General features: G+C 49.3%; 8 protein-coding genes across 8 annotated transcripts; 4 read left to right on the top strand and 4 right to left on the bottom strand.

Moving 5' to 3' along the window:
- Positions 1-3,217: 3,217 nt before the first annotated feature.
- C8Q69DRAFT_311553 (hypothetical protein) lies at positions 3,218-5,925 on the top strand. The gene is made up of 2 exons (XM_028627260.1): positions 3,218-5,623; positions 5,679-5,925. Exons 1-2 carry the CDS (start codon positions 3,515-3,517, stop codon positions 5,715-5,717), a joined length of 2,148 nt encoding a protein of 715 aa, XP_028483622.1. The 5' UTR covers positions 3,218-3,514; the 3' UTR covers positions 5,718-5,925.
- Positions 5,926-6,409: 484 nt separating this feature from the next.
- C8Q69DRAFT_508333 (hypothetical protein) lies at positions 6,410-6,823 on the bottom strand (the record flags this gene model as incomplete). Its single annotated transcript, XM_028632960.1, has 1 exon — positions 6,410-6,823. The coding sequence occupies one exon, from the start codon at positions 6,821-6,823 to the stop codon at positions 6,410-6,412; it is 414 nt and encodes a 137-aa protein (XP_028483621.1).
- A 72-nt stretch (positions 6,824-6,895) lies between these two features.
- C8Q69DRAFT_434730 (respiratory complex assembly protein Rmp1) lies at positions 6,896-12,085 on the top strand. Its single transcript, XM_028628539.1, has 7 exons — positions 6,896-7,116; positions 7,219-7,235; positions 7,292-7,315; positions 7,379-7,794; positions 7,841-8,408; positions 9,258-9,264; positions 9,589-12,085. Exons 1-7 carry the CDS (start codon positions 6,969-6,971, stop codon positions 11,919-11,921), a joined length of 3,513 nt encoding a protein of 1,170 aa, XP_028483620.1. The 5' UTR covers positions 6,896-6,968; the 3' UTR covers positions 11,922-12,085.
- Positions 12,086-12,110: 25 nt separating this feature from the next.
- On the bottom strand, positions 12,111-12,933 carry C8Q69DRAFT_472189 (hypothetical protein). Its single transcript, XM_028630965.1, has one exon. The coding sequence runs from the start codon at positions 12,760-12,762 to the stop codon at positions 12,451-12,453; it is 312 nt and encodes a 103-aa protein (XP_028483619.1). The 5' UTR covers positions 12,763-12,933; the 3' UTR covers positions 12,111-12,450.
- Positions 12,934-12,950: 17 nt separating this feature from the next.
- C8Q69DRAFT_472187 (putative glucan 1,3-beta-glucosidase precursor) lies at positions 12,951-15,114 on the bottom strand. Its single transcript, XM_028630964.1, has 3 exons — positions 15,014-15,114; positions 14,604-14,839; positions 12,951-14,537 (listed from the first exon to the last, which is right to left on the bottom strand). Exons 2-3 carry the CDS (start codon positions 14,825-14,827, stop codon positions 13,169-13,171), a joined length of 1,593 nt encoding a protein of 530 aa, XP_028483618.1. The 5' UTR covers positions 14,828-14,839; positions 15,014-15,114; the 3' UTR covers positions 12,951-13,168.
- A 66-nt stretch (positions 15,115-15,180) lies between these two features.
- C8Q69DRAFT_472184 (protein phosphatase) lies at positions 15,181-18,325 on the top strand. The gene is made up of 3 exons (XM_028630963.1): positions 15,181-15,438; positions 15,519-16,007; positions 16,061-18,325. Exons 1-3 carry the CDS (start codon positions 15,415-15,417, stop codon positions 17,825-17,827), a joined length of 2,280 nt encoding a protein of 759 aa, XP_028483617.1. The 5' UTR covers positions 15,181-15,414; the 3' UTR covers positions 17,828-18,325.
- Positions 18,326-18,458: 133 nt separating this feature from the next.
- Positions 18,459-19,544, top strand: C8Q69DRAFT_445885 (putative 40S ribosomal protein S3; the record flags this gene model as incomplete). The annotated part of the gene is made up of 3 exons (XM_028629094.1): positions 18,459-18,612; positions 18,754-19,067; positions 19,215-19,544. 3 exons carry the CDS (start codon positions 18,459-18,461, stop codon positions 19,542-19,544), a joined length of 798 nt encoding a protein of 265 aa, XP_028483616.1.
- An 849-nt stretch (positions 19,545-20,393) lies between these two features.
- On the bottom strand, positions 20,394-22,657 carry C8Q69DRAFT_404535 (beta subunit of phenylalanyl-tRNA synthetase; the record flags this gene model as incomplete). The annotated part of the gene is made up of 9 exons (XM_028628040.1): positions 20,394-20,557; positions 20,612-21,420; positions 21,480-21,721; positions 21,790-22,056; positions 22,108-22,237; positions 22,295-22,371; positions 22,428-22,447; positions 22,503-22,543; positions 22,605-22,657. The coding sequence occupies 9 exons, from the start codon at positions 22,655-22,657 to the stop codon at positions 20,394-20,396; spliced, it is 1,803 nt and encodes a 600-aa protein (XP_028483615.1).
- Between the last annotated feature and the right edge of the window lie 763 nt (positions 22,658-23,420).

Here is a 23,420-nt window from a genome sequence, read left to right as displayed (position 1 = left end):
ATATATCACAAGGCTCATCCTATATTATACGCGCGTCGCAGACATCCGTCGAGTTAATTAGCTAGTTAGTACTTTTATCTGGCTCTTTTAAACTAGCCCCCCTGAGGACATAGAGTTTCTTCGCTCATGCATAAGGTACTTCTGTAGTACAGTATCTGTCGATCTAGTTATCTAGTAGCTACGCCGCATGATGTCGGAAAAAGAATTCGTATCTTGACAGTCCCACCATCAAGAAGATACATTGGAAGACACATTATGAACCCCCTGAAAGTCAGGGAAAAACAACTCCATCGCCAGTAAGATCCAAGTTGTATCAGAATCTGATACTTGATCTACTGTCTAGTTCTTCAATCTTACTCGCCACGCGCTGACGTATATGCTTGTGATCGATCTCGAGACATGGAAAGAAGGGGTTCCTCTCTTCCTGTCCCGTGCATGCATCAAGCGTGATTTTGTGTCACCCACTGATATAAACTTGCAGTGGCTATCTGTAACAATGGCATTGTTCGCTGAAACTTGCTTATATTGGCGAGTACTGATGACAGTAGAGTACTGATGACGAGCAATATCTACTGCCCTTGACACGAGACTTACGTATATCATTTAGAATAATAGAATAAAACTTGCTTATCATTCTTCTGTTCGAAGGAATTATGATCAATATACACAGATACGTATGGGTTTTTGTATGTAGATATAGTCCCTTTTACTCAAGTAATCTCGAAGAGTTTAGTAGTATGTACATACCATAGCAAAGGATTTCATCACTGAACATCGAATCTTCAAGAATTCGCATTTGTAGACATAGCAATGGTGGCCATATCTTCTTTAGAGAAGCAGCAACGAGTCCTGACCTCCCAAAACGGAAGGCTTTAGCCCTACATTGACCAAAGCAACCTTTCATCTCCCACAGAGGAACCTAGGCGGCGCACTGGTTATCAGGAGCTCACAGCTACTGTAGTGATTGCACCCCCTCGTCTCTGTTTGAGCCCTGGAGGGGTTGGTGTGAGGAAATATTGCCCAATATACCAAAGGTAGCAAAACGCTTCCCGCTATGCGCATAAGCTGGGGGTTTGTAGCATTGTAGTATCCTTTACCTCTTTAGAAGAAGACGCTGAGGATGTGTGCTGTCTTGTATCCATTTTTTTATTATACTGGTGTGTTAGTGTTATGATTTTATTTTCAAGAAGTTATAATAATGACAACTGTGAAGGACCTACGGACTAGAGAACTGCGTATTACTGATATATATATATATAAATGCAAAATACTTCTCTCCTATAGACTATTCCGATTTGATTCTTATTGGCACTTTTGCCCACGACACATTACTACAATAACGAAAGATGAGAATACCATATAATAGCTGCCACAGTAGTGCTATTATCAGAGCCATACTCATCACTTCTTGAGGACGTTGAGGGACAACCACTTCCAGATGAACTGTACGTCCTGCAAATCTCATAGGGATATATGATATTTTATGACTGTTATGAACTGTCTATGTTCTCCAGAGTCACCTCCCCTGTTTTAATTTGATCACGACAAAAGATTTTGGCACTGAAAAGCCCACATGGAAATTCCATCATTCACTGAATACGTGGATGTCTAGTAACCTTAGACTTAGTGATTATGAACCTCCTCGCATCCTTCACCAGCTCAACGGAAGCCACGGTGTTTAAATAACGGAAGGCATGGCTCTAATATTAGCAGAGGATATCTGTCTGTCTTGCCTAATACATAATTAAAAGGCAAATTAATCACAGCCTTGTTTGAGTTGGTCGTTAGCTCGATGAACTGCCCTTCTGCTCCCATCGATCCGTTAAACTAAAGGGTTGTCTTTTAGCCGCCTTACAAAGGCCCCTACTGAAGGGATAGATCAGGCATTGATATAGGTGGACATTGCATCTGATTCTGAGCAGTGGCTAGCGTAATAATGCTAAAAGATATGCCTGGTGCCCTATACTTCACCGGTGTCTTCCAAGCAGACATATATTAACACCATCACATATTTTCTTGTATAAACACAGCTAAGGGGCGTTTGTTTCAGTTTTGGACAAAATACCGCCATCGAAACTCTTTTCAAAGAAAAAAAAAAAAAAAAAAAAAAAAAAAAAAAAAAAAAAGAAGAGAAAAAAAGAAAAAAAAGCAGCTTAATCATCAGCGATGTTGAGAGAAAGTGTTTGACGCCGGTGTCTTATATCGGTTCAGATGTGCCAGAGAAGCCAACTCAACCAATAGTTACAACTTCAATAATGGGTGAATCAGAGGATCCGCGATCTGACACACAATGGTATAACTAGACCACAGCATTCTGACGAAGAAAATGTGTCGGATAAGCAAATACTTATAAATACCTTGAGACCCGCGCCATCCAGATTTGAATGCTATTTCTGCTCTTTCCATGAGTCAAGACGAACGCTGGCGCCGAAAAGGCGAGAGATAACTAATCGCAGCTGAAAATTACTAACCAAGTCTATATAAGTTAACTAGTTACTCTAAAGCTAGGGCAAAGACGAAATCTCTTCGTTTTCACGGCGCAATGTTAACTATTTATCGTGACTTGGAAAAGACTAGACTTAAGTCGCGTGCTTGCGCTCGGATAGCTGCATCATTATGAAATACAGGTATCCTAACTTCCCAACAAAGAACTACCTAGCTTTTCGGAAGCCTGCAACTTCATCAGCCGTGCTCGTCTCAACAGGAGAGAGAACACTTGTCAGGTTAGTCTAGCATCCCTCGTGAGTTTAATGGGGAACCGATTCCCCGCAAACCGTTTCATGCGCTAAGCAACGAACCGGCTCAGGCACCGAGACTAAACTGGGTCTTGCAACTGAATATCACTGAACTTGGGACCTATGAGAACCGCTCTTCTCGTGGAGATCTGCAAGACAATGACGGAATTAAGCATGGTACCTGAATTATAGACTGACGACCAGCACCTCTAAGGAATTGCTACGGTACGAGAGAAAGCCTTTTCAGTGCTGATCAATCATGCCCCGGGCCCTGGGTAACCCACTTAGACCATGGAAGAAATTGCAGGTCGTAATATTGTCCTACGGATTCTAATTCGTGAAATTGAGCTCGAGAGGTCTGAGTGGGTGTTTTAGCGGCGTAGGAATAAGCTCAAATTAATCTCCAACTTCCTTCTAAGGTTTCGATGCTATACTAAGCAGGGGTCCAAGTAAACCGAATTCCAGAGCCGGGCCAGATAGCTTCGCCATCGTCCGATGCGGCGCTCACCGAGTTGTTCATATCCGGGCAAAAGCTCCGTCAAGGGCTGGAACCATCCAATTGCCAGTGATTTTGTAGGAAAATGAAATACGAGCCCTCGTGAGCGGGTCTTCCCCAGGAATCGATCTATTTCGTGAAGAGAAGGTGAATGTGGCGATCTGGGGAAAGTAGATATGGGATATAAAGCGCGTAATTGAACTCTCCAGATTACGCCCGCCCCAGCGTGTCGTCTGCCTGCTGGCCCTTGTTTCTTTGGCAGAGAATTTTGGCAGCCGTCAAGATGCGTACTTCAACGCTGCTCCCCGTTCTTCTTTTCAATGGCTCATCCATTGCGAGCCCAGCGGGTTCCTCATCTGTGATCCAGACTCCAGCTCAATCGAGTCCATTGTCGTCTGAAAACAATGGACCGGCAATTATACCAGCGCTGAGTGCTGGACAGGATCAGCAGCAGACTTCAACGTCACTTGCACCAGCAGCTCAAACATGGGAGGCCAAGCATACTCCCATAGCGGTTGCACCGGCAGCTTCACCGGTCGAGTCAAGTAACAGTCCGGCAAATGCAGCCTTCACGGTCCCATTCAGTACGCAGGGAACTCCACTGGCAGTGCCAACTGAGGCGCCTGGGAGCAACTCCCAGCCAGCTGCCACATCCTCGCAGGAGCCCTCGTCAACTCAGAGTCCGCCACCGAGTGTATCATCCATCTTATTCCCGCCCGGCACCTCTAGTAACCCTCTTACAGACATCGCCAACTTCCTGCAAGGTATTAGCGGCCTCCTGTCGCCGACCTTGTTACAGGACATCGAGTCTTTCTTCCACCACATCGCCTATCTACTCGATGACAAGACCACAGACCAGACAAAATCTCTAATAAACACTGCATCTACCTTGTTGACGCCTGATTTGATCAACGAGGTCACTGGTCTCTTGCGTAACGCAAACTCCCTCTTGACACAGGATTTTGTTAAAGATACGCAACAAGTGATTGGAGCCGTGGCACCAGTGCTAACTCCTCAGCTGCTGAAGGAGGTTGGCGGTCTGGTTACCAATGCGAACAGTCTGCTTACGCCTGAAAATGTCAAGAACATTGGCGGTCTCATCAGTGGCGCAGGCCCGCTATTGACTCCTAGCTTCTTCAACAAGGTCGGAGGGGTCTTGGACAACGCAAACGAGCTGTTGACACCTGACTTCGTCAAGGATACCAAGGACTTGATCAGCGGAGCGGGACCGTTGCTGTCACCCTCATTCTTCAACAAGATCGAAGGCGTTTTGGATAACGCAAACGACCTGTTGACACCTGACAGTGTGAAGGAAATCAACGGTCTCCTGAATAACGCTAACGAACTGCTGACACCCGGATTCGTCAAGGATACCCAGGGCTTGATCAGCGGAGCAGGGCCGTTGTTGTCACCTTCGTTCTTCAACAAGGTCGGAGGCGTTTTGGATAATGCAAACGACCTGTTGACACCCGATAGTGTCAAGGAAATCAACGGCCTGCTCAACAATGCTAATGAGTTGTTGACCCCCGAGTTCGTTAAGGAAACTAAGGGACTCATCGGCGGTGCTGGTCCACTTCTATCACTTTCATTCTTCAACAAGGTTGAAGATGTCCTGGACAATGCGAATACCTTGTTGACACCGGGCTTCGTCAACGAAACGCAAGGCTTAATCGGGGCCGTGGCTCCAGTAGTCACACCGGATCTCTTCAAGCAGGTCGAAAGTGTCCTGAACAATGCAGATGATCTTCTGACGCAAGACTTCGTCAAGGAAACAAAGAGCCTAGTCGGCACAGCGTCCACAGTGCTAACACCAGACCTCTTGAAGCAGGTTACAGGCCTATTGGATAATGCCGACGACTTGCTGACACCCGATTTTGTGAAAGATACTCGGGGCTTGATCACCACTGTGGCTCCAGTGTTGACCCCAGCCGTTCTCAAGGAAGTCGATAGCCTCTTGCTGAACGCCAACTCGCTGTTGACTCCAAGATTTGTGAATGAGACACAAGGCTTGATTGATAATGTCTCTCCCGTTTTGACGCCAGAAGTCCTGGGTGAAGTTGGCGCTATCCTGACCAACGCCAATGCCCTGTTGACCTCCAAGTTCGTTAAAGAAACCCAAGACTTGATTGAAAACGCCGGACCATTGCTTGATACTGTGGGCCCAGCACTCACACCGGATGTTCTCAAGCAAGTCAGTGGCCTCTTAACTGGTGCTAGCAACTTGTTGACTCCCACATTTGTCAACGACACGAGAGAACTGGTTGAAGAAGTAGCACCAGTCATCACCCCGGATCTCCTGAAATCCACTAGTAGTCTCCTGAACAATGCCAAAGCTCTCTTGACCCCGAAGTTCGTCAATGAGACGCAGGTGTTGATTGACGACGTCTCAGACGTAAGTTTTGCTAGGAACCAAACACTTCGTGATCTCAAATGCTGACTGTTTGTAGTTGCTACCGACTGTGGTAAAGCTGCTGGGTTCCCTGTGAACAATTCGAACTTCGCGAGGAACGACCAGCTGGGATCGATGTGGAAGATGCATTGAACATTATGAGTGGATAGACGTTTTTATATGTTTCTGATATGATGAACGCTTCCTGAACGACATGCGGTGTAGTATTCGGCATGATAACGACTAATGTAATTTAATATATGCAAAAATGAAAATCCACCATATTGTGTCTCGGAGCAGTATCCAGCTCTAGAAGTTGTCAACATAATGATCATGGTAGTGAAAAGTCGTACCGAGCCAACGGAGAGCTTTCAATCTGTGGCAATGATGCTGGCGATTGGCCCTATGGGTAGTATTCAGTGTGATGGTGACACTCTAAGGGACCCGATGGAGTTTGCGACTCGTGCTCTCGCTCCCAGCGGTAGAGATACTAGACACGTAGACAAGTGGTAATGAAGGAAATGACTGGACCAAGGCGGACCTGTCATAGTTATCACACTGCAGGCTTAAATAAGACCGCACTTTGTTCGACGTGCTGGAGGCGTGTTATCACGGAACATCTTAGAAGCCAACTAGTGCCCATATTCTCCAGAGTCCAGGCCTTCAGCCAAATAGGTAGCCAATCCACAAAGGTATCTGTGTTAAGCCCACATAGCCACAACAGGACTCTCGTCATCTGCGAGGTTTCGTAATTGGGAAATTCCAAAGTCTCAAGACAAGCTAGGATCTCTAAGTTGGAATCTTCGAGGCTTTCACTTCTTGGTATTTTGAAAGCACCTTCAATTCAGTGTCCCTCTCCTTGATCTTTTTATCCAGTGCTTTTTGCACCTCGTCCCTTTTCTTCTCGGCATCCTCCAGTCTCTGTTTCACATCCTTTGCCGCCTCTTCCTGTGCTTTCAGAGCGGCCGTGGATGACGGATATTCCTTCCGTAGCTGCTGGAGCTGTGAGCGAACTTCTACAGCATCAATTGGTGTACAAGTGACTGGGTGATATCGATGAGGCGGTAGCGGCTCTCCAGGGACGCGGATTTCAGGAAGAGCAGAATGAATCGGAGTCGTACGGGTCGGAGAATCAAGCGGAACTGGCTGGGGTTGAGGAAAACTGGTATCCGCCGGCGGCGACAGAGGGGCTTGCTGACTCATTTCCGTAGTATAGAGGGACGTAATCTCATAATAATAGGGATTTGATCTGTAGGAAAGACGAGAAACAAAGATGTTCGTTTCTCTGTTTCAACCAGGCGGAAGTGGCGGGCGGCGGCAGAATCGGTGGCGTTTCTGCCGGACAAAAATGGCTTACCGCCAGCGCCGCATGCGGAGGAGTCTAGGTCAGCTCCTCAGGAGTGTCGTCCTAGGCACACCGGAGCGGAGTGATCAGGGAAACAATCGTCAAGCAGTAAGAGGTCTTATATACGGAGAATGCACAATGCAGGCATTTGGTACGTGAACTCCAAACAAGTCCATAAACTGTCCGCATACTGTTATCTCCATGGAAGCTCCCCTTATTCATAGTAGCATTGACTGACACGAGAGTATTACAGTTCCAAAGAGCAGAAAGGTACGCAGTAAGCTTTGAGGTATAATGAAATGGTTTACTGAGCAAGTGGGCTATAGCCCCGGTTCGAACTCACTCTAAGGGTAGGTCCTGTTCTGTAAGCTTGTGCATATGACCCCATGTCATTAAATCAACATTTCGTACAGATAATTGATCTCAACAACGTTCCGCTTTCAAACGGAACAGGATACGTGAAATGGAGTCTTCCGGCAGGCACATCCACGGAACACCGGGGCCACACGGACAAAGCCATGATTCAAGATCACAAGGCATGGTGGGATTATGAAAAGGTGGTCCAAGTTAGAATGACGGTCGATCGGAACCAAATGCTGCAGGAGTGTGATTTACAACTCAGCATCATCCAAGAATTCTCATCGGTCGGAGGACGAGAAGAGAGGATCCTGCTGGGAAATGTCCGGCTCAACCTCGCAGAATACGTCGACAAGAGCGAGACTGACGAGGTCATCACGAGACGCTACCTTATGCGAGAGAGCAAAGTAAATAGTACGCTCAAGATTGGCATAGGCATGCACCAAATTGAAGGTGATAGGAACTTCATCACGTATGTTGAAACCAGAGCGTTGAATTCCAGTGCTGATATCGGACAGGCCTCCCCTGAGATCTGCTATGGTTTTTGGTGGAATCGCCGGAGTGGTTTCCTCAGAACAAGGCGATCCTGATGATCTTGGCCGGGTTCCATCAATAAACATCAAGAGCAGAGAGACTGGGGACTTGCAAGATATGTACCGTCGCACTCTAGCGGCCTCTTGGAGTTGCGGCGCGGGAGAACTACCACCTGATCAGCTGGTGGAGGATCTTTTCGCTGGTGGTGCTGGCTGGGCACCCGCTGCCCAGAGCTCGCGCTCCGAACGGCCAGGACGAGGAGAGTATGGAGAGATTAGTTCGATAAGCGATGGCGACACCAGGAGGACGATCCAAAACAAAAGACTTTCTCCCTACCCAGCAGGACGCCCAAAGAGCTCTTCTGGTGCTAGTTCCCCTCTAGACAGTAAGGGCGGAGAAATCTCGTCGGGTTCAGAAAGCCCTGGAAGTAGAGGAAGCATTTCGCAGCAGCTGTATGACAGTAGCACAGGCAAGAAGTGGAAAAACCGTGGACCCGCTCCTGAGGTATCCGAGTTTGATGTGCGTGAAGATCTAAGAAGCTGGGAGATTTCAGTGAAGGATTGATCTCCAGAAATTGCTTCGTTCAGGATCTCTTAAATGGAATATCGTTTCCATCACCATCTGTACTCGTCCCCAATTGCTAAACTAGCAGACGGTTGCCCGGTGATCAGTTATTACTCCTGTAAACTCCATTTCTTGGAGTCGGTCTAAATTTCTGGTTCCACGTTACCTATGGCGAATCACTTATCTTGCACTGTGGCGGAATGTTGCGTACTGTTTCAAGAATAATCTGGCTGGACGGCTCTTACAGCGAACGTCTGTTTGACCGCCTCGTTGGGAGCTTTCGCCTGCCAGTTGTCGTGAATTTGGATATCCAAAAAAAATGGTTCGCCAGATCGGAACGGGCTGACTGGCGAGCTACACTGCTTCCTTCATCCCACTGTACAGAGGTCCAACGTCAAACCCGCCGACTCCGACAGATCGTTGACTTGATGCTTGCAGGTCTAGTGATTTACAAACACAAACCTCAGTTCTCTACAGGGCATCTTGAGCTAGGGGCCGACAATTTCAGAGATGAGAATCTAGCTCATAGCAGCATATTGGATTTTGAACTCCGGTAGGGCATGCTATGCTTTGCATTTCGTCTCGACGATACCAGCGGCAGATAACCATCTCTATCTTTCAGAAACAAAAGAAAGAATATAGTAGTTGTACTCGTTGCAGAGCCCGTTGTTAAGTGTTATTATACTCCGCGTCTGAAGCAATCTAATTGGCCTAAATAATGTTATGACTGATCAGAGCGCCTACAAATTAGCGTGTTTGAGGAGTTTTAACCTTTATACCGGCTTGGCATTATACTACGTAGGCCAATGATAAAACCTGAGAATTAGTGGGTCTGAGGTACATAGTTTCGATGTTCGCGCTTACAATCGCTGGCCAATAGGAGGGCCTAGAAATTAGCGGATCTGAGCCATTTTGATATTCTCACTAATGGTCCTTCTGCGCGACCGTACTGCAGCGCCACGTGACCCTCAGCAAATGAGAAGGCCTGAAACGCGTTTGATGCCTCAGGTCTGAAGTATCCCATTAGAGCTTAGCGCGAAATCAGGTAGCTTCCGCTCAGAAACTCCGCGGAGCATGAACTTTTGTGCTAGCTTTCAACTCAAGGTAGTTACTTCGGCTCTCTTTACTCTGTTCTTACATATGTTATCCAGGCATTCTAGGAATGCAGTGGGGCTCCTGAGACGCCGATTATCCCCTGCATGCAGAGAAACTTCTTTACTCGCGGCGTCTGATGGTCGCCACCAATTCGCCCGATATCATGACGCCCCAGACGATGATTCTCACGAGTCCCAGTCACACCCCCAGCGACCCCGAATATGCAAGCGTGGGCTGCGCTCCTCGAAGGCACAGAAAGTCACACTTGATGTCAGCACATTAGGTAGACCCGGAGAGGTGGTCATTGTACCATCTCGGAAAGGCAATAGACGGGTCCGGAAAGAAATAACGGAGAAGAAATCGGACGGGGACGATGAGTTTTTATCTATATTGGAGGAACTTGACAAAGAGAGGACTATGCCTGGTTTCGCAGAAGTAGATGCCAACATTGAAGAGTTCCGTCTACTTTATGCGCCACACGACAAGCTGAACAATACTGAATGGAACGATCTGCGCCAAAAGCTCGAGCAGTCCTTTACGTCTAGTCAATTGGGCGCCTATATTTCCAGATTTAGACCATCAGACTTGATTGGTGAGAATGGTGATGGAGGTACAAATCAGGTCAATTGGAAGCCAGGAACATCTCTCTTTTTAGAGACGGATCCCTCATCACAGCAGCGTATATCAGACAGAACTGCTGCTGCTGAGAAACTCAGCGGCAAAGGGCTCCTTGCTGAAAGGATACTTCGAGACTGCTGGCGCCTGGGCATCGCTGGAGAACTTGGCCAACTCGACTTACATCTACCATCTCATGCTATCGCCTTGCTTCTAAAATCCGAACATTTCTCCTTTCGCGACCTGGCCCAATATCACCAGGCAAAGATCGATGTCACGCATTCCTTGAATCTCGTGAGGGTCACTGGTGACGAACGTTCGTGTATCCAGATCCACGAGCAGATACAGAACGTCACTGCAAGAATACAAGAAGAGAGCGTTACTCTCTCTCTTCCTCCAAATGCTTCTTGCATTGAAAACCGTCACCTCTCGCCTGAATTCATAAACGAGCTGGAACAGAACCATGGAGTGGTTTTCGAGAGAAAGGGCCGTGATTCTAAGGGCACCATGTATTATCTTGCCGGGAACAAATCCGAAGCAGATAAAGCTCGACGGGACATAGATATCGCCCTCTATCGGAAGACCATTGGCCCTATACCTTTCTGCACTTACCTGCCCACGTCCGAGGAGGCGAGCGCGTATTCAGCCGATACTGGCGAAAGGGCATCTTTGTCTGACAGAGGCGCGCAATGGTTTCGATGGGCTTTCCCCACCAAGGGAGCTGATAGACGCAAGTCGGTGGCTCCTTTCTTTGACCAGCACAGGGAGCATCTATCTAGTGATCTCCTAGGATTATTCAGACAGACACCAGCCATCGACATGAAATCACTTAACCAAGCTCATATCAGAGAGAGCCTGACAGCCAAGGTTGGGCAGTGTCTGTTCCTCGACAATATCGGCCAGGGCGATAGAACCTTCAGCGCTGCTCGCCTTGGAGAACTGTCGACTCGCCGCATTTTCTTAGAAAATATCCCAAGAATTGGACCTTTCATACGGGTATTGACACCGTTTCCCGGAACTGATCATCAAATAATCCATCGTTTCCGACTAACGCCCTCTATCTCGAATCCCGTCGCTTTCCCCATCCTCGATATTGAGGTTGGCATGCTGAATGGTGATGGTGACCCTGCATCCTCAACTTCCGTGGTCATACGCAGTGCCGAGGCAGTTCTACAGGAAAACAGCATTGATTATTTACTTCCCGAAAACAGTCAAGATCTTCGACTCACAAAGAAAACACTCTACGATCTACTTGAAGGCCAAAATCCCGGTGAAATTCCTCTAGGCCATGCAGCCCATCGATCAGAAGGGGAGCCTTTCGTGACGAGCATCGCCAATCTCTTGCAGAGCCTTCCTTTCCGGACCCAGGCTGATGAGAACCAGCACGCATCTCAAGCCTTCTTTGACATATCGCTTCCCAAGAAGCTCATCAACCCCCAAAATAATCCCAAGGATGCGGAGACAGTCGGGCAATCAGACGAGTATGTTACTGGGACGTATGTTTTCCCACCTTTGGTCAAGTTCAGGACATCACGCTTTCATATCTACGATTTCCATGGAGAGAAGCTTAGTTACGCATTCTACCGCCTTCTACCCCCGTTCGGAGAACACTCCACGGTGCTCTCGCTGGATATGGACGTTATGAGTGGCCAAACCATCGATAACGCCTTTGCTGCTGCTGGTCTCGATTCTATGCTCTCCGCAGATGACGCGCTCAAGCAGGAATTCCATTACTTTTATAACACTGCGTGCAACTTGGCGTTTCAGCTAGGTAGTACTAACCGGTTCTGAGCGCGCAATCAACTTAACGTGAGAAGAACTTGGCTTGTCATTTGCGGGGTGTATATTCATTCCTTGATATGTTTATTATTGGTCTATGTAATATAACGACAGACGGCGGAGTTGGTGTTGTTCATAAGGTCATTAGCATTACATACCAAGTATATACTTCAAAGAAATTATTTAATATTTATTATTATATGGGTATTTATAAGTCAATAAAGCACATACATAAGCGTTTCCCGCGGCGCATAAGTATCTCCGCGTGGTTCCAATTTAAATTCCATACGGCTCGGGCCAGTACTCTCGTCCACGTCAACAGTATCCCCTATCACCCAAACTACCCCCTTCAATCAGATAACCAAAGTGCTGCCCATATTCCAGGTTTCAGTTGAAGGCTCTCTCCATATTTCAGACCCGAAAATGCAGAGTTAAATCTGGCAATTAATGCGTGCCGCTATACATCTTGGAACTCTGCGTCTGCCATGGCTAAGATGGATGGGAGACCAGACCAGTATGTCAAGAAAGAGGCGGGGAAAGATCAGAGTGAGGTGAGAGCAGCGCAACGACAGCGGGATCTGGTTAGGAAAAGAAGTGTAAGGTTCTCAAAAAATGAGAATGGAGTATGAGTATGAGTATGAGGATGGGAAAAGAAAGCGATGACAACCAAACGTAAAGTATTCCAAGACAGCCAGACGCGGGGGGGTTGAACACAGCTTGCAAGTACGCGAGCGGGGAGAGGCCGAAAATGACGATGAGAGTGGTTGAGAGAAGAAAATAACAGATCAGTCACAGCAAAAAGGGCTGTTAGCAGATGAGAGAGATGGAGGGAAGAGATAGACGAGCTCATCATTATCCGTGACACTTCTTGCTGTCCTCATCATTATCCGTGAAAGTCCTTGCTGTCGTGGGTAATCCCCGGCGTAGTTGTGTTTCCCACCGCACTTGTGTTCTACCTTTTGTATGGTGCTACCATATAGAAGGTACATAGAATATTCATCTAAATCTCAAGTTTTTATTAGGGGACCCCTGAATTTTAAACGATTATATTGTAAAGTTAGAAGGAAATAATCTATATTTAGTTAACTACTTGCCAATTTGATCTTATCTCAGCAAGCCCAGACCCTCTAGCGAGGTAGGGACGACACATAAAAGCAACCGGGGTAATAATAATCGCCGTCAAAATGGAAAACATAAGGGGAGAGTTTGACGAGAGGTATTCGTCTATCGTCTGTCGATCGTATGACTATCCTCTGTCCTTATACACCCATAAACCTGTAAAAATCTCTCGCACCTCGTCTGAATCCAACTTCCCATATCCAACCAAAGTTCAAACCGAACTGATTAGTTTCGAGCATGCGCTTCTTTAACCACAGCTCTCTGGCGCCAATCATGTCACCGCCATCGCCTTCTCCTGGTATTACACCGTGAGCCCTAGCGCAGAAGAAGTTCATCGCATCGCTGAATCCAAGGTCCCAGCCGTATGCATAGCGCCAGTGCTCGAAGTGGACTCCTGGCGCTGAGGAGTCCCAAAAGCGCGTATGTTCTGCTAGTGAATGATTCCTGAAATAGGAGCGCTGTGCTTCTGCCTCTTTCACCTTGGCCAACACTTCTGCCTGTGGAATTGTGGTCCAGCGTGGCGGTGGGATGGCGCCTTTTTTCACTTGTTCCTTGAAACCCCAGTCGCCGCCATCCATCCAGTCCATCTTGAAGGTCCAGAACGCACTGCCGGAGGCCTTCGATGTCCACACCTTAGTCTGTGCGTTGCCAAAAGTTTTGGTCAGTTCTGGTCGTTGGGAAGGGTCGACACGATTCCATGTGCGTCCGTCCAACACACAACTATACTCTCCGACGTAAACTGCCACCGCGGTCTTGTGATCGGAAATACTGCCTTGGCGGTTCCTCAGCTCCTCAAGTTCTTTGGGAATCCGAGAGATGATCTCTTGCGGCGACTTCGATCTATCAGACTCCGTAAACGTGTAATACTTGTGCGTGTCGATGATCACAGGGTTAACAGGAGTGCGAGTATCAACTCTATTTTTCTTCGCCGCATAGTCGAGACAAGCTGTGAGATTCCACGCGTCGCTGATGTAGATAGGCAATGACGGGTCCACGGAGCTGGCGATGGCCAGAACGTCGTCATACCACTGGTACATCCCTGAAGCGTTCCACTGGGCCTCGTTGCATACCTGGAGTCCAATAACGCCGGGCATTCCATGACGGGCTATGTCCTGCAGGAGAAAACTGATGCAGTCCTTGGCTCTGGAGAGATTCTTTGAACTTTTCCAAAGCTCAGCCTTGCCGTTGTCGGTGCCACTGTGCGCGTCGCCGTTGGCGCCCCCGGGAAGGCAATGCATATCGACGAGGATCCCGATACCCTCATGGTGGCATCTTTCAATCAGCTCCTTGGCAATGCTCCAGGCATTGACGTAGACTTTCGCGGGCTCTCCATCGAAAGCCGTGCCTTTACAGAAAGCCGGTCCGAGTGTGAAGTAGCCTATAGGCAACCGTATGCAATTGCAATGTGCGACATTCTTGAGCCATTGAAAGTCTTCATCCGTCAATGCCGTGCGCCAGTGTTTCTCCCACTTTGCTCTGGTAGCCTCGAGCCCCGAAGCTTTGAGGGAGCTTTCCCGCAGTCAGTCCAGGGGCACAATAGGGGATAAGAGCTTGTTGGAAGGCAGGACAACGAACCTCTTGATGGCTGCCAATTCGCTTGATCCTTCTGCTCCCTTTTCGTACATAGAGCCTTTCAACCATTTTTCCAGTACAAAAATGGCGCCGAGGTTGGTTCCATGTTGGTATCGATATCGAAATATGTCCTTCTCAGTTGGCGGCACGGGACCTGCTGATGACGACATCACGGTTTTTGTATTAACCGTTAACAGACGGTCGTCAAGCGTATATGGAGTGATCATAGAGAATGAGATCTACAAAGAATGAAATATTGCTTTGTTTAGTAGGGTAGAATGTCGGGATTTGAAGAGACTTGGAGCAAAAAGAAAGTGCTTGGGTATTGACTAAGTAGACGCCATAGATCAGGGACACACGAGAAATAAGCGTACAAAACGCAAGAGTCAGGTTAGCTGAAAAGTCTCACATACCGTATCGTCCTGCCGTGCACAACAGCGGCAACCCAGGAAGTATATCGAGTACAGGCTCAAGTGGGGTCTGGAAAATCTCTGCTATACTCTGTAAGGAGAGGTGGATAACAATTGACGTAGCGGGGAGTCTAGCCTGGCGGTCGGAGTCGACTTATTGGCGCTTGTGCCGACACGAACACTGTGAAGCCCCAGCCCAAAACCATCACGATACCCGACTAAACTAGAACTACTTTTGTCTGTCTGCTTCACTGTCAGTAGTAACTTCGCAAGCTTCTATCCTGGCTCGGCCGCCATTAATTTTACAATCCCCAGTTAAACGTGTTCTCATCCTCCCTCCCCCCCCATTTCCTTGCAACGCTATTCGCTATGAGCGTGATGCGCTGGGAGTGACCGTCACGAGCATGGAACGGACACGGATCGCCAAGGTGTGCACGGGAAATAAAGTGATGATCCTCGATAACAATCTAATCCAGTCTCTAATCTCCTTCTCTTGTCATCATTCTAGGTCGAGGATGTGACCTTGGCGCGCCGTGGGGAACAGGTCGTTGGCACGCTCCATCTGACTCCGCACCATCTGATATTCTCGCATACTCCTCCAATCTCTGAAGAAGCACGGGTGAAGGGAACAGTGGCCAGACCAAGAGAGCTGTGGATCACGTATCCGATTATCGCTTTCTGCACTTTCAGACCGGCCCCTGCTGTGTCCAGGCAGCCCTCCTCGATTCGGCTGAGATGTCGCGACTTCACCTTCGTCTGCTTCTACTTTTCAAGCGAGAACAAAGCTCGAGATGTGTATGACAGCATCAAGCTATGGACCTGCAAGATCGGTCGCATCGAAAAACTTTACGCCTTTAGCTACCAGCCACAGCTCCCGGAGAAGGATTTCAATGGGTGGAGTCTGTACGACGCTCGCAAGGAGTGGGCTCGTCTGGGGGTTGGAAAGGAAGGCGGACATCCGGGTTGGCGCATCTCGGAGGTCAATATCGACTATACAGTAAGCCTTCAGCAGCCGTATTACAATATCTTGCAGTCCTCTGACGTTGGCAGTTCTCCCCGACCTATCCAGCTCTCCTTCCGGTCCCCCTAGCCATATCGGATAACACGCTCAATTACGCAGGCCGATACCGTTCTAGAGCACGAATACCAGTCTTGACATATCTTCATCCTGTCAACAACTGTTCAATCACGCGGAGCTCGCAGCCACTCGTGGGCGTCCGTCAGAACAGAAGCATCCAAGATGAGAAGTTGTTGGCAGCCATATTCTCGACGTCGCGTTCAGAGAGGCCTCTGTCGAATGTCACTCCACCACCATCGGAACCAGGTTCTAATACGTCGAGCCAAGAGGAGACCCTAGGTGGTCAGGCAGATTTTGAACTCACGAACGCGGAGGAGCTGGAGGATGAAGTGGTGGGCGCGGTACGCGGGGATACAGAGGAGAAGTCACACATCTATGGTGCTCAGCAGCACAATCTCATCGTTGATGCTCGACCTACGGTAAACGCTTTCGCAATGCAAGCTGTGGGCCTGGGATCGGAGAACATGGACAACTACAAATTCGCTACAAAGGTATATCTTGGTATTGACAACATTCATGTCATGCGGGATTCGTTGAACAAGGTTGTCGATGCGCTCAAGGAATCTGATGTCACGCCACTTGGGCCAAACAGAGAGCAGCTTGTGAGGAGTGGATGGCTGAAACATATCGCTGGTATCCTAGACGGTGCGGGCTTGATAGCTCGTCAGGTTGGGTTACAGCATTCACACGTTCTGATACACTGTTCGGATGGGTGGGACCGTACCAGCCAGCTCAGTGCTCTAAGCCAGATATGCCTTGATCCGTATTATCGAACATTGGAAGGATTCATGGTGTTGGTAGAAAAGGATTGGCTGTCTTTCGGTCACATGTTCCGTCATCGAGCTGGACACCTCAACAGCGAGAAGTGGTTCCAGGTCGAAAACGAAAGGATCGGAGGTGATTCCAATAGGGCTTTCGGAGAGACTGGGGGCGCGGGGAAGGCTCTCGAGAACGCCTTTCTCAGCGCAAAAGGGTTCTTCAACAGGGATAACACGAGCCGCGACTCCCTGGGCGAATCAGATGGGGAAATGCAATCGTACGATTCGGAGGGCCCCGTGCCCAAAAAGATCAGCGCCACTTCGAAACCGGTGCTATCGGAGAAGGAGGTGACGAAAGTCAAGGAGACTAGTCCAGTATTCCATCAATTCTTGGACGCCACATATCAGCTGCTATACCAGTATCCAACACGCTTCGAGTTCAATGAACGCTTTTTACGGCGTCTCTTATACCACCTCTATTCCTGTCAGTACGGTACATTCCTTTTCAACAGCGAAAAGGAACGTGTCGAAGCGCGGGCAAAGGAGAGGACAAGGAGCGTATGGGATTACTTTCTGGCCAGACGGGAACAGTTCCTGAACCCAAACTACGATCCCCTCATTGATGACAATAAAAGGGGAAGGGAACGTCTTATCTTTCCTCGAACTAGTGAAGTGAGATGGTGGCCCGAGGTCTTCGGACGGACCGATGCAGAGATGAATGGTCCCCGGTACGGTGTCTCCACCAGCCGGGACAGTTCAAGAACCGGGAGGCGAACGCCAGTCCTGACCGGTGTCGAGACAACCAAACAGGCAGTGGGCAGTGGTTTGCCTGGAAAGGTAGTCCCTGCTGCAGCTGCAACGGGGGTGGCCGCCCTCACAGCCGGGTTCTCCAACCTGGGGTTGCCCAAGAACAAGGAGAATAGCCAGGACACCAAGTCTTCATCGAGCGGTACCAGTGAGATGGAAGTCGAAATGCAATGAAAGCGTCTTTGATGCATGTCTTTACGTTTTGCAACAGTCATGTTTGTTTCGGAAAGCAAGAGGCGTACTGGTTGGCATTGTTGGAACAGCCACGGACCACTTGAGCGTGATTGAGCTATGTGACTTTAGAGCACGATACATCTTCCTGTTATTGAGAGCATCTCCGGAAGAGACTCTGAATTTGACTGGAGAATACAATTCCTTTGCTTTGATGGTTTCTTGTCAGTTTGATTGACATAGTCCGTAAGTAGGTGCAAGTAGCAGATAGGATATCATCACCATGGATGTTTCTGACCGTATAGAGTCGATAGGGCTGGACAGATAGCAAGATGAGGACTATCAAGTACCTAGTTATCTAACTAGTTATGGGTTGTAGACTTGTAGACTTGTAGTTCAGTCAGGTTGGGCTGGACCATCCCGATCGGGAAAGGCGGCAGAGTGCGCGCAAGCGAGGGCAAACCCCAAGCCCTATCCGAAAAATCCCCCACTAACGCGGAATCTCTTAAAACATCACGACCGCCGACCACCTTCGACCTCGACCGACTTCCCCAACCTCGGAGCTCCGCTACATCGCCCAGCGTCCTCGGCCGTTTCTCTTCGACAACCCAATTCGATCAGCAGAAACGCAATCATGGCTGCTACCCAGGGAGCTCTCTCGAAGCGCCGCAAGTTCGTCGCGGACGGTGTCTTCTACGCCGAGCTGAACGAGTTCTTCCAGCGCGAACTGGCTGAGGAGGGTTACTCGGGCGTCGAAGTCCGTGTTACTCCCACCGTCACCGATATCAGTATGTCGCCATTGATTCCATTGTGTCTGTCACGGTTCTGGAGATGAAATGAGAGAGAATTATGTCAAAGCGGGAGGAAACATGAAAAACGTTGTTGAAATTGGTCGCATCGATACTAACGGATGCTCTTTTCTTTCCCAGTCGTCCGTGCTACGCACACCCAGGAGGTTCTTGGTGAGCAGGGTCGCCGCATCCGCGAGCTTACCTCCCTGATCCAGAAGCGCTTCAAGTTCCCCGAGAACTCCGTCTCCCTCTATGCCGCCAAGGTCCAGAACCGCGGTCTGTCCGCCGTCGCTCAGTGCGAGTCTCTCCGTTACAAGCTTCTGAACGGTCTGGCCGTCCGCCGAGCATGCTACGGTGTTCTCCGTTTCATCATGGAGTCCGGTGCCAAGGGTTGCGAGGTTGTCGTTTCCGGAAAGCTGAGGGCCGCTCGTGCCAAGTCCATGAAGTTCACTGTACGTTTTCCGTCTTATCTATTGGGAATCATGGTTGTTCTGGGGGATATTGCAGATATTTGAAGAATATCGGAGATAAGAGATTTGATACAGCGGAGGGTATATATTCGGGAAACGGGAGGCTAATTGCATCTTTCACCTTCACAGGACGGTTTCATGATCCACTCCGGTCAGCCCGCCAAGGACTTCATCGACAGCGCCACCCGTCACGTCCTCCTCCGCCAGGGTGTCCTGGGTATCAAGGTCAAGATCATGCGTGGTTCTGACCCCGAGGGCAAGTCCGGCCCCCAGAAGACTCTCCCCGACTCTGTCACCATCATCGAGCCCAAGGAGGAGCAGCCCATCCTGCAGCCCGTCAGCCAGGATTACGGTGCCAAGGCTCTCGCCGCTCAGCAGCTTGCCGAGCAGCAGAGACTGGCCGAGCAGCAGGAGGCCGAGGCCCAGGAGGGCGCTCCGGAAGCGTACGCGCAAGAGTGATTTGCTTCTCTTCTTCCGTCGTCCTCATCTTCTCTTCGGTCCTGTTCTCTCTCACTTCTTGTGTTTCCTACTACCCGCAATTAACTACAACATGAATTATTACTTCCTCATCAACCTGGACCTCATATGAAAAAAAGCCTTGATCGTTTTTTTCCGTCTTGGGTTCCCTCGCGGTGGGAGGAGTACTTGATTCTACCTCCTTTTCATTCCTACTCCTAGACCGAACCCGGTGAAATGATTATCTATGATGCATACGAGATGCCAAAAAGCAATGGGGAACGAACTCCCAGAAAAGAAAAGAAGCGGCCTGTCTCTGGCGTAGGGGCAGAATTGTGATGACAGCGGGCTTTAGGTTTTCAGCGGGACAAGAAGGAAGGAAATGCCAATCCAAAAAATTTCAGAAACTTCGATAAAAAAAACTCTCTGTATTTCCTTGGCCTCCTTCTAGATATATGGTAGAAGGTACTTTTTGAACGTAGTAGAGACGTAAGGGATCAAGGGCCCCTCCCCGCGAGTACACCATGTTCGCTGGATACAACCTAGGTGTATTCCTCATCCAGATGTGCGAGATATCTTTACGGTACCACACATAACTTCTTTATGGAAGACCAATCGACAAATTTATAGTAATCTGGTATTTCACTTCGGGACTATCTCTTTCTGTTCTTTTAATATACTTGAGCGCATTTTCCGCAGGCACCTTTTTCGTCTCATCATCTATCTAGGAAACCAATGTCTAAGATATCTACCATCACTCAATGTCTCCGGGATATCTTGTAGTTTCTATTTGCATTTTGTTCTTTTCTTTTCCTTTTCTTTTCGACCTTTTTATAAACCAGCTGCTGCTTCTCACAGGAAGACCTCAATGTTCATTTCGAGCGTGCTGACGGGGTACTTCAGCTCGTACTTCTCCAAGACGGTAGGATGCAAGATGCCAAAGGCACCAATGACATGCTCCTTGCCGTTGATCCGGACGTGGATGGAGGCGGCGTGGCCGGGGAAGTAGGTGGGCTCTGTGCATAAAGAGTCAGATCTAAGCGATAAAGGTGCAGCATTATAGGACTTACCATCGAGCTCCTCGATCCAGTATTGGGCGTCAGCGACGGCTTGGTTCTGGAGACCTTCCTCCTTGGTGATGAAGGCGCTCCTGAGCATGGCCATAAGACGGTCCAACAGACCGTGGACGATCTCGAAACCGCTGGTCTTACCGTACCAGGCAGCCGCGAAATGCCTCTCGTTGCGGCTCTTGCGCTCTAGGGCTAAGTCCTTGAAGGCAACGTCGCTGACCTCGAAGATCTTCATGGGCACGGCATGGTGCTTGTTCTCTCTGATCGTCTTCAGCAGACCGGGGAGAAGGCTGGTGCGAACGATTTGGAATTCAAGAGTCTTGGGGTTAGCCAACTTGACGGCGGTGTTACCGTCGTCTTTGCGGTTAAGCCAAGCAAAGTTCTCGTCGTGCGAGCACAGGATCAACGGCAACACTTCGGACCAACCAGCCATGGCTGCCTCGAATCTGAGGATATCCGTGAGCTTGTTGATCGGGAGAGGTTGAGCAATCGTGCCAGACTTGCTGGGGAACGATCGAGGAAGCTCGTTGAAACCGTAGGCGATGGCCACGTCCTCCATGATGTCTGCCTGGTGCAGCACATCAGCCCGGGTTGGGGGCACATCGACATCGATGAGATCCGGGGAAGATGAAGACGGCTTAGCCTGATAGGCCATCTTTGTCAACAGGTTCGCGATCTCAGTGGGGGTGAGCTTCAAATCACAGCATTGGTTGATGTACGAGACCTCGGCCTGCGTGGTGCGAGGACTGAGGTCGGGGGTCTGTCGACTTTCGCCATTGTGCTCCGAGACAATCTCAATAGGCTCGACCCTGCCGTATTATATAGATCAGACATGCGTCACTCTTCGAGAATCACTAGCAATACGTACGTGAAAGGCTCGGCAGTATATTGGGAGAACATGGTCACCATGATCTTATTCACGATCTCCAGCTTCGTCTTATCCAGAGCCGTGATTTCGATGAAAACGTTCTTTGTGCTCAATTTTATCTTGGAGTGATCGCCGTTGATGATTGGGGGAAGCGAGCAGACAGTCCGATTGGAGTCATAGATGACGGGGTACACCGGCGAGTCTCGAATAATGTGGAGGTACTTTCCGAGGTGCTTGTCTTTCTGTTGATCTGTGTCAACTATGTCTGCTTGGTGCTGTGATGGAAGAAACAAAAGGAAGTGAGCTATACCTCATAGAAAGTCATCAGTTCTTCACCGTTCATCTTCTTCGTCTGGTTCAGCGGGATGAAGTTGATCTCCTTTGGCGGGAGAGCCTCATAGGTGAATGGTCCCTTGATGGTGTCCAGATCGTGCGTTCCAATGGACACCAGCGTCCTCTGGCGGGCAAGATTCTGGTGCAGCTTGTCCTGAAGAGCGATGAATGACTCGTAGCGAGCCTCGTCGAAGGTGATATTCCTGAGGATTGCTCCCGAAACGTACGGTCTGATTTTCATCGTCTGCAACTTGGTTCAGCAAGTGCTCGTTCCCCAAAGTAAGGATCCTCTCACATCTTCCTTGACAATAAGCTTCTGGAGCTCTCCGCCTGCCGGAGGGACCAGTCTGTAGTTCGGCGACGATCTTCGGCCCAAGAAAACGTTGAGCGCGAGGGAAATTCCCTCAAAGCAGAGGAGGTCATATCTGCAGTTGTCTCAGTCCCGTTCTACCCTTCAGAGCCCATCTCACATCAAGTCATACCGGTTCGCAGGGATCTCGATCTTCAGTTGAGGGGCTTCTTGCTTTCCGTCGACGATCGGTCGCTCCGAATGCTCCGTCTGTGTCATCTCAGTATACTGCCACAGCATGAATCCAGTCACAGAGGGTCTGTTACATCTTCGTCAAGCTCAATGCCTGTTATAATCGTCAGCGTTGGCCGCACGGAAAAGCCGGCGCACATAGGACATACCAAACTCGAAGCACAGCTCGTCGAACTCTTCCGTCGTGTAGCTGCACGAAAGATGGATCAGCAAAGCGAACCAAGCGTCCAGAAAAAGAGGATTGTGCGCACTTTCGACCTAGCTCCTTGAAGAGCGCGTACTTATCGACCGAAATGGTAGGCATGGTGAGAGGGCTTCCCCGCGCTGCCGCTCACAGAAGAAAAAAGATCGATGGCAGGAGGTGCAGCGTCGAGAGGGCGCTGCTTCTTGGGGGGGTGCGGTAGAAAGACTACAGAGCTTGACCACGTAAAGCTGAGCGATCGAGGCGTTCTGGTGATAGACCGTGGGTTCAGGTCAGCTCAGTCAGTCAATCAGTAATAATCAATCTATCTTCATCCAGGCCGTGACACATTACTCTCTCAGATGCACCGCCACACCTCCCCTCCTCTGCGGCGCTTTGACGGTCACGGACTCACAGACTCACAGACTCACCAGGCGAACCCCTTCACCAGCCACAGCCTCCCTCCTTGCCCCCAAAGACCCAAAGAGGGAGAGCCAAGCAACCACCCGAGCTCACCTTCCAACATTTGGCGCATTGGAACATCGTAATAGACCGCTCGTTTCTTCCCCGCTCCGCCCCTCTCCCAAAAGCTATCGAAGAAGCATCCCTCAGTCGTTGTCGGTCTCCGAAGCCTCTCGGCACGCCGTCCAATTCTTGAGGTACGTCCTGCTCCGCTGTCGCGGCTCAGCGTCTCTCTCCTGCGACGGCCCAACCCCACGAAACCTCAGTCGGGGCGTACGCTGCATGATCCATTACCCATTATACGACCAACAACCGGCCCCTGGAAGTGGTGCTAAGGCTATCTGTCTAGGAATCCCCTGCCTACGACGTTCATGAAATAATACCCCGCCTAGATCCTCCCAAATCGTCTTTGTTTGCTTGATTA

The sequence above is a fragment of the Paecilomyces variotii genome (genome assembly GCF_004022145.1).
Source record: "Paecilomyces variotii strain CBS 101075 chromosome Unknown C8Q69scaffold_8, whole genome shotgun sequence".
NCBI lineage: Eukaryota > Fungi > Ascomycota > Eurotiomycetes > Eurotiales > Thermoascaceae > Paecilomyces > Paecilomyces variotii.
Note: the sequence above shows the minus strand (reverse complement) of the source record. Positions and strands in the feature narration are given on the sequence as shown.